The sequence below is a fragment of the Propithecus coquereli genome, unplaced genomic scaffold, assembly GCF_000956105.1.
Source record: "Propithecus coquereli isolate 6110/MARCELLA unplaced genomic scaffold, Pcoq_1.0 Scaffold28, whole genome shotgun sequence".
NCBI lineage: Eukaryota > Metazoa > Chordata > Mammalia > Primates > Indriidae > Propithecus > Propithecus coquereli.
In genome coordinates this window covers 13595398-13607178 of record NW_012148396.1, presented here as the reverse complement: position 1 = coordinate 13607178, position 11781 = coordinate 13595398, and the positions used below count along the sequence as shown (strand labels likewise).

The following is an 11781-nucleotide window of genomic DNA, read 5'->3' as shown; positions in this document are numbered from 1 at the left end:
AAAAAAAAAAAAAAAAAACAAAACAACATTTCCCTGTAGAATGAACTTCTCTGCGTGTCACACACTTGCTCACAGACACCAGTGCCTCTAACCCTCGTGGCAGCACTTTGAGGCTCTGTCCCCTGCAGGAGACTGGGCTACGGAAGGAAAAGGAGCAAAAGGTGTTCACGGTGCCACGGCCACCCTGTGAGCGGAGGGACAGACACCCAGTCTCCTTGCCCCGGTGCTGCCCTCCTCCACAGCAGTGCCGACTAGCAGCAGCTGTCTGTCCTCGGTTTCCGTAGATGATGGCCACATCAATAGTCATGACACGGAAAGGAGAGGAGTCCATGTGGGATAGTGCTTTCTGTGGTCAGTAGTAACACAGTCTTTAATTAATAGTCTTTAATCTGAATTTTCTAAATTTTCAGAAATGAGCATGCATTAATTCTGTAATAAACTTTAAAGTAATTAAAAACGTTTTTATTTACTGACTTTCAGATCCTGTTATAAAAATAAGTCAAATTCACAACAAACAAAAGCCTTCCAGGAAAATGACCTGTGTTTTGGCATCTCTGGAACTTTGCACACACAGGTGTCCCCAAGGGAGGGGGCCGATGCTGAGCACACTGCCGCAGCCTGGGTAGCTGGGCAGAGGAGCCCACGAAGGCTTTCTGGCTCAGTGCTGGTATCCTGTGCTCACCTTGGATTCAGAGAAATGTTTTTTCCTCCTGCTCCATTCTGGTCACAAAAACACTTCTATTTCCGCATTTGAGGGAAACTTCCCAGCTTCAGGAGGCAGCACGATACCCTGAACTGAAGGGAGCCTGGCTCTGGAGCAGCCCCCAGACAGCAATCCACACCGCACACTAGGCTGAAGGTGTTTATCTGATTCTTGAAAAAACCTAATATAAATTTATTTGTCATCTACCCAGTTTGCTCTTTCAAACATGTATTGCACACTTCAGTAACACAAGGCTGGTGATATAAAGATGAGTAGGAAAGAGGTATTCAGTGTGTAATGACTTCTTAACAATTTGAGATGAGAGAAAGACAAGCAAGGGTACCTAACCTGGGCTTCTCTGACACGCGGAGCCCCCCAGGCTTGGACACCCAGGCTGAGCACCCCTGGCCCCGAGGAGCCTGCATGCAGTTCCGGGGCAGGTATACTATCCGGGAATGCTCAATCATTCGTGCCAGATGATGTGGAAGCCTTCGGCTTCCTTCCTGACAAACTTTAGTATTTATGACCTAATGATGCAGAGTAAATCAAAATGATCATCCAAGGTGAGAAAATAAAAGCTTTTTTATGAAACTAATTAAACAACCCATTTACTTGTGGAAGTGGCTGACTGGCCTACAGCTTCGCATTCGATCTTCTGACGTCAGTGAGGAGACCAGTTCCATCAATGTGGTCACATGTGCTGTCCAACAAAGGACAAGAGTTTCATGTCTCAATTCAAAATGCCCCCAAGTACAACTCTGAAAAATTTCTAGTCATGTAATCAGCTTGAGGGTAAAAATCATGTGTTAACGCAAAGGTACAAGAACAAAGAATTTGTTCTTCACGGCTCTCTGCTTTGGGTCCAGAGGCGAGGCCCGTTTCCATGGAGCATTAAATGTCAAGTGCCACACGCTATCAGCATCAATGGCCAGGCGCCTCTTTTTTTTAATTAATTTTTTTAACTCTTGAGTTTATGTACAGCGGGCAGCAGTACATATTCAGAAATGGTCTATTTTTCATTTCTTTGATTGCTACCACGAGACAGTATAAGTAGTTCTGACTTACAAAACCGGCAAAGAAAACCGCCAGGCCAGAGAGGGTGTGAGGACGGTGGGAGCGTGAACTGTCATAGCCCGTAACTGGATGTGATATCAGGTTATGATTGGGCCTCTGACCCTCTCCACTTCTTGGAGCTTAACCTAGAGGGTGAGTGAAGACACACTCGTAGACGACCCTGCCTGTGTCAGAGAAAAGTGGGCACAGCTTTCCAGCCCCCAGCAAAGGGGTCTGACAGAGTAAACCCAGACACATCCTACAAGAGAAGAGCAGGCAGCTGTCGAGCACAAACGACCCACAGAATCCTACTCCAAGGCATGGAGGAGCTCGAGATGCATTAAGTGGGAAAAATAGCCAGTTACAAAATAGAGTGATCCAGGTTTGCTTATAACAAACACACACACACTCCACAAAGGTTAACAGCAGTAGTTATCACTGTGTGGTGGAAATATGCCTGATATTTATTTTTCCTTTTTTGGCTTATCTGTATTTGTGCTTTGGGATTATCTGAAATAAATCTTTCTTACTTCCATTATAAAGAAACACATTTACTTTCCTGGAAGCCTCAGCATCACGGGACGTCACACGCATGAAGTGCCACAAAAGGAAGGTGGTCCCTGCTCTTTAAAGTAGGGGCACTCAGAAGGCAGACCATGAGTGCTCTCCACCCATCTCAGGCTGCGGGGCCACCACTTGCACCCATGAAAGCATTGTTTCTAAGACTGTCAGACTCAGAACAATCTCCACATTACCTGAATTCGGTTCAACTCCACAACAGGCCCGTGTTGGCGATCTCGCACCATAGTTGCTTGTACCACTTTTCGGAAAGCTGCCTCCTAAAACAAGTCAAACAGACAAAAGTTAGAATCCGATACAGAAATCATGTAACAGTTATGTTTAAAATCTTCTGCTTTGAAAATCAGACTTTAAGAATAGAAAATGACCATCCCTTTCTCAAATTGTGAGGCCCCAGGGAAGTGGCCTGGCACTCACATGCATGGGGGTGGACAGAAGAGCAAGTAGTGCCAGCAGCTGGGCACACAGGCAGGGTGCCCCTCAGGAAAGAAGGCTGGAAGAGCCCAGCACAAGCTGGGCACGGAGCAGGGAGGGTCGGGCCCCAGCAAACACCTGCTCTGACTCAGGCCTAGAAAGCCACGGGTTTCCCTGCCAAACCACAAGTCCTCCAGTGGCAGGGACTGATATTAAACCACTAACTGTGCCAGGGCTGGGATGGAGATTAGGAAGGCAGACCAGGGAGGGAAACCCGAACACACAAAGCTCAGGTTGTGAGCATGCACTGAAAGAAATCTGGAGTGCCAGGGCAAAGATGGCTAGGACAGGGAGTGGGGTGCAGCCTGAGCATGGGCACCACAGTGAGGACTCAGGCAGCACCCAGGAGGGAGGGAGGCTGGCACACCCATGGGGGTGAGGCGTGGGGCATGGGACACAGCTGTGCCAATGGAAAGGGGGCTGGGAACTTGAGGGACACTCAGAAGAGGCAGGATCAACAGGGGTCCCAGCTCTTTCCACCTAGCAGGTGATCACACAGCCCCACCTCCACCCTGTTCTCCTGCACTCAGCCCAGACCTAAAGGCAGCTCCTCCTCCATAGAGCACTCCCCTTTTCTGAATTACCCACAGGCCCACCCAGCCCTCCTGTAGCATCCTCTCTGGTGTTCTGAATAGGAGGTGACACCCACTTCCCAAACCTCTCCAGCAGAGGCAGATACTTGCCCACACCAGGACCAGAACAGAGGCTGCCTGCACAGTCCCTGCTGCTAAGGTGCCTTTCAGAAGCCCTCAGCGCTCCCCTGCTCCCCTACAGCCTCAGGATAGGAGCCAGATGCTGCTGCCCACCCCCCACCCACACACCCCATATACTGGCTCACAGCCACCCACCGTGCCCCGAGTCCATGCACCCCCAGCTCACAGCCCGCACTGAGTGCCACGAGGGACATGCCCTGCCTCTCACTTTTTTTTCTCCCTACAAAGAAAGGCTTTTTTCTCCCTGTCTATTACCACCTCCATTTTGAAGGATTAAAGTAATTAAGTTTACTACTTTTTCTTATTGAAAATAGTTGAAATTAAGTTTCATATCAATTTTACCTGCCCCCAATATCAGAGAGATGATCTTTCCGTTAAACACAATCACTCAGCACCCTCAGGCACACACAGAAGTAAAATGCATGGACAGCTCAGCGGTGTCCTCACGCTACTTCCCCACAGGTTTCAGGTGAGAAAATAGCAGGTATAGGCCTGGGCAGGCAATGTATAGACTTTTGTATTCAAATGAAGTGTTCTGGATACACATTCTGATTGCACTGGATTATATATGTTCTGACTGGATAAGAGAATCCCCATAGACCAACTCTGAATGGTCAATCTGCACCAAATTTCTGCCCAGTCCTGCGCCAGCCATTTTCGTCGTTGGAGCTTATCCTAAGGATTTCTCCGTCTGCTCCCATGGCTGTGTCTTGCACACTGCAGATCTGCGTGGCTGGATTCATAGTGACCAGCGCTGCCTCAACCCACTGGGCATGGAACTCTGCGTCCTGCAGCGAACAGAAGGCATGGAAGGAGTCAGCTGGCATAAGGGAGGGACCTAGAGCTAAGTGGTGGGGTGCAGTGAGTGGCACCAGGGGCTCCTTACGGGACTCAGCTCCAGTGAATGAACAAGAAGCTGCTGGCTATGCTGGCCACCCACACCACTTGCTTCCACTGCCAGCCACTGGTGACCCCACTCCCTCCATCTTCTGGCTGAAGAATTGCAAGAAGTTCCGTGAAGAGCATCGGAGCATCACATCAGGACATCAAGGATTCATGCTGTTCTCAAGCGTGTACATGGTGATTCACTTGTTCAGCATCAGAAGCAACTCGAGCACGTTCACAGCACCAGCTTCTCCCCAAGAACCTCCCCAGAGAAAAGGGCCACCTAGGCTATCCAGCCACTGATCATCCCCAGGCAACCAATGAGGAGGAGTACTTGAATTTTTTTTTTTTTAAGAGACGGGGGTCTCGCCATGTTGCCCAGGCTGAAGTGCAGTGGCCTGAATTCACAGGTGTGATCACAGCGCACTACAGCCTCCAACTCTTGTGCTGAAGTGATCCTCCCACCTCAGCTTCCCAAGTAGCTGGGACCACAGCATAAGCTGTAACCATGACTGAAGTAGGCTCTGCACCTGAAGTGAAGGAGGACTCTGACCAGTTAGGAGCAGATGTAACCAAGGAGCAACCTAAAGAAATAGCAGCAAACCAGCAGAATCAGTCGTCTGATGCAGAGGAGGGGAAAGGTTCCCAGCCTTCTCCTGCAGCTGAAAGCCAAGTAGTGTACGCTGCCAGCAGAGACAGAAGGCGCCATCTGTGGGAAGGGGTATTGCTTGATTTATACCCCCATGGCTTAAGAAACTGAAGTCACATATCTTATTAGTGGCCAAAGATGGAGAAGATAAAAAAGAACCTACCCATGCTGTTGTGGAGGAACAGGTCTTGGATAAAAAGGAACCTTTTCTGGAAGAAGAGAGACAGGCCAAGAGTGATGCTGAAGAAGCGGCTCAGAGGAAGCAACTGGAGATTAAGGTTGAAGTCAAGGAAGAAAAACCTTCTGTGAGCAGAGCTGAGACACAGACTGCTGAATTAGTAAGTAAGGAGAGAGAACGCAAAGGAAATACAGGAGGACAAATCAGAAGGAGCCGCAGCAAAAAGAGCCAAGGAAGTGCAGACCAATGAGCTAAAAGCAGAGAAGGTCTCTCAAAAAGCCACTAGGAAGACCAAAACTGTCTACTGTAAAATGATCTTGGATGGCACCGAATACAGCTGTGACCTGGAGAAACATGCTAAGGGACAAGTGTTATTTGACAAAGTGTGTGAACACCTCGATCTCTTAGAGAAGGACTATTTTGGACTTATGTTTCAGGAAAACACTGAGAAGAAAAACTGGCTAGATCCCGCAAAAAAAATAGACAACAGCGAACTCTTCCCTGGCTGTTCACTTTTAATGTGAAGTTTTATCTTCGTTACCATTATCAATTGACTGAAGATATCACCAGATACTTGTTTTGCCTTCAGCTCTGGCAGGACATCACCTCTGGCCACCTGCCCTGCTCCACTGTGTTTCATGCCCTCCTGGGATCCTACACTGCAGGCTGAACTTGGAGACTATGACCCAGAAGTTCTTCGCAGTGTTGACCTCAGTGACTACTAGTTTGCCCCCACACAGACTAAGGAGCTGGAAGAGGTGGTGGCAGAGCTGTACAAAACCCACAGGGGCTTGTCTCCAGTGCAAGCTGATTATTAGTTCATAGGCGATGCAAGGAGACTTCCCATGTATGGTGTTGACCTACATAATGCCAAGGACTCAGGAGGCGTGGACTTCAAACTGGGCATGTGTGCTGACGACCTCCTCATTTACAAACACAGGCTGAGTCTCTATCATTTGGCTTGGCCAAAAATCTTGAAAATTTCCTACATGCTCAGTAACTTCTATATTAGATTTAGGCCTGTTGAGATGGAACAGTTTGAGAGCACCGTTAGATTCAAACTGCCAAACTACTGGCCAGCGAGAAGGTTACGGAAAATATTCGGGGAGCATTACGCTTTCTACAGGGTTCAACAGCCACCAAAGGCCAAGTTCCTGATCTTGAGGTCCAAATTTCACCACAATGGCTGCATCCAAGCACAGACCCTCCAGGCAAGCACCCTCATAGATAGGCCAGCACCACACTTTGAGTGCACGTCTAGTAAACAGGTCTCCAGGATTCTTGATGGAGCTCTAATTGGCATTGTGGACCACGGTCTTATGAAGGATTGTCCTGTCTCTGCTGGGGAGATTTCAGCACATGGCCCTGAAGTTGTCAGCACTGCTATGGTACAAGATGGGGACAGCAGGAGAGAAGGGGGAAGTCCAACTAAAGCCCCGCATTTGCAATTCATTGAAAGAAAGCCACCAGTGGTAAAAACAGAGATGGTAACAATTTCTGATGCCTCACAAAGGACTGAAGTCTCCACCAAGGAAGTCCCCATTATCCAAACTGAGACCAAAACCATCAGACAGATAGCGAGGTTGGTGGCAATTCGGGCACATTACCAATCGCATAAACTGTCACACCTGAGTCCATGTCCACAACGACCACCACACGCATCACCAGGACTGGAAAAGGTGGTGTGTGTGAAACAAGAACTGACAAACACATCATGGTCACAGGAGATGCAGATATTGATCATGACCAGATAAAGAAGGTGCTGGCTCAAGTGATCAGAGAGACCAGAGAGCAGCACCCTGGCACAGTGATCAGAAGTATGGTGGTGTTCAGTGAAAAGGAAGAGAAAGAGGAAGACTAAAGTAAGGAAGTCATTTTTAAAACAACATTCAACTTTTTGAACCTGAAGAATTTTGACCATTCTGAGTCTTAATGCCATTCTGAGTCTATGACTGGTAACAATGACCAGAAGCCTGAAGAATTAAAATGCCAACACCAAACCTCACCTTAACAGTTCTGGTCTACATAGTTCTCACCCATTTTAGTATATTGTTTTGTTTTATAGCCACTTTTAAATATTCTCAGTTCTTTCTTTTTTTTAATTAAGGGGCTTTGTTTTTGTTTCCTGTTTATTTTGTGTAACCACCTGCTTTTTATGGCTCATTTTGATTAAAGGACAGTAAACAAGGCCAGTCACGCTGGTAGGTGCTGTTCACTTGAACAGGTGTTGTTATACGGAAAGGAAACTCTATGACTAATTTAGGTAGTGCCCTTCCTTCTGCCAGATTCTTTCCATGGAATTCTTACAGCAAACATTGACAGAGTTTTCCAATGGCAGTAAACATACTGTATGAGAAAATATTAATACAGATTAAAAGCATTTATTACATTTTGAAAATTTTCTAAGATGTTTGAGAATTTCACTGGGGATATTTTTCATATTGGACCCTTTCGACTTTCCAGTCCTGTGACTTTTTACTTATCAATTGTATTGAACATTTTTCCCTTGCTTTTGATCTTATGTATAGTTATAATGCCAAAATAGATTTATAGCAGCTTCAAGTTGTATTAAATGATATTTTGTTTTCTGTAATACTCTTATAAAATAAAGTTTGTTTATTCTTGAAAAATAAAATAAAATCAAAATAAAATGCATGCACCTGCCTTATTCAGCAGAAATTGTTCTAGCCTACCAGAAATAAGTGAATCCTAAAAAAATTAACCTATTTGGGCAGGACTCCCAAATATCTAAATTTTATTATATCACTAAGAATAGACCATAATATTTGATAATAAAATATGTCATAGAACCACACTTAGATGAGAGCGTTCCTCACTCCAATTCTACACTTTTCTCCCTACACAAAGACCCTCTCTACCATACAGTAACGAGTCCCTTCTAGATGATCTTATAAAGCTGTTTGCCAGAAACTAACTCCCTAACTTCTGAATCATTATAGAAAACTCTAATTATTAAAAACACCTAAGGGTCAGAACCTGTCTGGTGACTTTCAGATGCTCTGGTTCACGACTATGTTCACCGCCTATTAAACTATCATTCCGTGAAGAATCTCTCTCTACCTTACACATCCTAGGACAGAACTTCTAAGCTATCTGCAACTCTTGGCACCCTCTGCTGGACATCCCTGGGAGAAGAAGTTTGTTTTTCCTTCCTGTGTCAGTGGATCTGCCATAATGCTCTGGAGGCCAGGCAAACAGAGAATCACTGGATGAACTAAGGCTTAGTTTGGGGAACCCTCCATCCCACCCTTTTGGAAAGGTAGGAGGCAGAGATTACAAGGGAAAGATGCAGTACCTTACTATTAATTTTTAATATAAACTCCAAAAAGGCAGAGATTTTGTCTGTTTTTTTCACTGATATATTCTAAGTACCCAGAACAGAGCCTGGCACACAGCAAACGCTCAGTGGACATTTGCTGAATGAGCTGTATTCTACATTCTATATTACTATTACTAATATAGGAATTTTTGCCGATTAGAATTTACTGAAGATACCAGTTTCACCTATAGCAAAGACTTCTGCTAGAGTACCTTTCCCTGGGATATGAGAATTCCTCGTAGAGTGTCAAACCCAACTGAAGGCCCGAGCCCAGTTTCGTCGAGAGAGCCCTCCAGGTCAAACATGGGGATGCAGGGGCAGAAGAGCTCTGAGATGTGATGCAGCAGCAGCAGCCGGTTCCTCAGTGCCAGGATGGGGATCTCCTGCAGGTGATTGTACTCCATGGGGACCTGAGACATTGGAACCACAGGAAGTCATCACAGGGACCAAACGCACAGATAAGCCAGTTTGGAATCCACTTAGGGTTCTGAAAATAATCTTTTCAAATATAGAAAAGCATTACAATTTCTGAGTTTGGTATGCAAAACCTCACGTGTTACTTTTAGAATAATAATCTGGCCAGTCTGAGCCAAGTAATGTGAACCAAGGAAAATGCTTAAAAAATTATCCTATAGAAACATATTTACTAAGAAACATGTGAGCCATGTACTATTAGAACAGTTTTGTGTAGTTTATAAGATGAAGAATAGACAGTGAAATAATGACACACATAAACTGTTGGTTGGCATGAACATTAAGATTCTTAAAAGCATTGTTTTATAACATTATGAATTGGCATTATTTTCAGAGACAGCTCTGTAAATATGCAATCAAAGAATGAAGCATGTGTGGGGGCGTTTATACCCGATTTCACACAGGGGCAGTGACTGTCACACCTCGCCCACCTGGCCCACCCAGCACTGACCTGTGCAGGGAGCTTGCCAGCACTGGCAGGCTTGCTGGTCGACCAGGCGAGGGTGTGTGCTGAGCCGCAGGCCACACGGTTGACCTTCTTACCCTGAAGGGCAGCTACCAATCGAGGCCTCTGGATAGCATTTGTTGTTCCATCTCCTAGTTGTCCCTCATCATTGTCACCCCACGTGTAAACTTCACCTGAATAAAGCAAATTTAGAATAAGAGCTTCTATACCAGGACTAAGGAATGCACAAATGCCAATGTCTTCCCATCACAAACACTATCAATGTTCGCGGCCCTTTGACTGGGTATTGGCGGTCACCTCTTTGAAGGTCAACTTCACCTGTGACCTAGATGTGAATACACTCTAATCACACATCCAAAGGGGCAAGCATATTTCCTGAGTCTCTCCACAGCCCCTAGTCTTAAAAAGCCAATAGTATTAGTTCACAGGACTAGGCACATAACTGTAGCAGTTCTCAATCAGAACAAATATTAAAACAGATGGGAATATCCCAACAACCCAGATTGTTCCTGCATGATAAAGGGAGGAGGAAAAGTCGGTTTTTCGATAAACAAAAATTCATGTTTTTAAAGGAACATGTAGTTCTTCCAATTCATATCCTAAACCTAAGATCCACCATTCACAAGAATCATCACACTTTCCAGTGTGCCATGCTGAGCCCCATCCATGAAATACCACCACAGGCCGAGTACAGTGGCTCATGCCTGCAATTCCAGCACTTTAGGAGACCAAGGTGGGAGGACTGCTTGAGACCAGGTGTTTGAGACTAGCCTAGGCAACACAGTGAGACCCCATCTCTACAAAAAGTAAAAAAAATTATCTGCGTGTGGTGGCATGCACCTGTATTCCCAGCTACTTGGGAGGCTGAGGCAAGAGGATGGCTTGAGCCCAGGAGTTGGAGGTCACAGTGAGCTGTGATTATGCCACTGCACTCCAGAGCCTGGGCAACAAGAGTGAGACCCTGTCTCTAAAAAACAAAAAATACCACCATAAAAATTTTAAGGGTTAGGTTGCTGGTGACTAAAACAGAAGGAGGTTTATGTTCACTAGAGACCTTATTAGCCTTATCAAATCCAGAAGATTCCTCGGGGTGTCAGGTAGCCAGCAGGCACCACTCTGGCAAGATGATGCCTACATGATCAAGGGCAGGGTGTGGTCTCCTGCCCTGTCCTGATCTCAACAATTCAGTCCTAAAGCCACGGGGTGGGTGTCAGAGCCCGAGCAAGGTGAGGCAGGCGTCTCCACAAAGGCAAAGCTGGATGCAGTGACTCAGAGTCAGAGGGTGAGGATGCTTCCGCACACGCTGGCCCAGCAGGGGAGTCAGCCAGCACCTCCACGAGTGGAGCAGCCCTGAGTGAGGTGCAGACCCATGCAGGGGACAGGGCAAAGGCAGCAACAGGACACTGGGCACATACGAGAGCAGTGGCCAAATCACTATATTAGGGATAAAGGGATCCAGGTTTATCACCAATAGTGACAGGAGCTACAATGTGAAATGAACCCTGTAGTACTCAAGTGGACTAGGGGTACTGGTGTGAACTCATAATTTTCAACATATACATACAGACACAGAAATAAACATAAAATGTAAATTTGTATATTGTTTGCATACATATTCCCTGGCTCTGTCCACTGAGGAGGCCTGGGGAGCAGTGACACTCCAATAGCAATGAGCACACCTATCACCCAGATCTTGTCTTCTAAACGCCATTCTCCTCTGAAGACATCCTGGGTCCTCGGAGAAATGGCCAATTCTAAGCACAGGGCATAGAGGGGACAAGATGAGCCTCGGCCATCTTCTTGTGCCAGAGCAAGGAAGTACTCAAAGAATGACACGGACACATCAGAAGCAGATGAAGCCAGCCACAAGGGCACAGTTTCAGCATCAAAATAAATAGTAACATATTATATATAACCCATTGAATAAATCAGGAAACCATGATTCCCACACATATATAAACACATAGATGAATAAATAAAAAGTTGGATGAGAAAGAGATATTTAAATAGATTGAGATTTCCCTACTAAATATTTATTAATTAAAAAGAATGTTCGCAGTGGAAAAGCCTGGTAGGTACAACTTAACCAAATGACTGAAGTTAACACCATCAGCAACAGAACAAAGAGAAACTGCATGTCACCTGCAAGGATGAATTAAGAAGATCAAAGACGCACAACCTGAATCTACTAAGGAAACATCAAAAACCCTAAATTGAGGCCGGGCGCGGTGGCTCACGCCTATAATCCTAGCTCTCTGGGAGGCCGA

At 45.8% G+C, this 11781-nt stretch overlaps 1 protein-coding gene and 1 pseudogene across 1 annotated transcript in view; one reads left to right on the top strand and one right to left on the bottom strand.

Moving 5' to 3' along the window:
- LOC105813330 (E3 ubiquitin-protein ligase HERC2) overlaps positions 1–11781 on the bottom strand; it is a 193360-nt gene that overhangs the window by 8058 nt on the left and 173521 nt on the right. Inside the window, exons 83-85 of the mRNA XM_012647969.1 lie at positions 9500–9687; positions 8787–8984; positions 2512–2595 (exon numbers count right to left, since the gene is read on the bottom strand). Of these exons, the coding sequence (XP_012503423.1) occupies positions 2512–2595; positions 8787–8984; positions 9500–9687 (470 nt within the window). The remainder of the gene's footprint in view (positions 1–2511; positions 2596–8786; positions 8985–9499; positions 9688–11781) is intronic.
- On the top strand, positions 4916–7095 carry LOC105813297 (annotated as a pseudogene).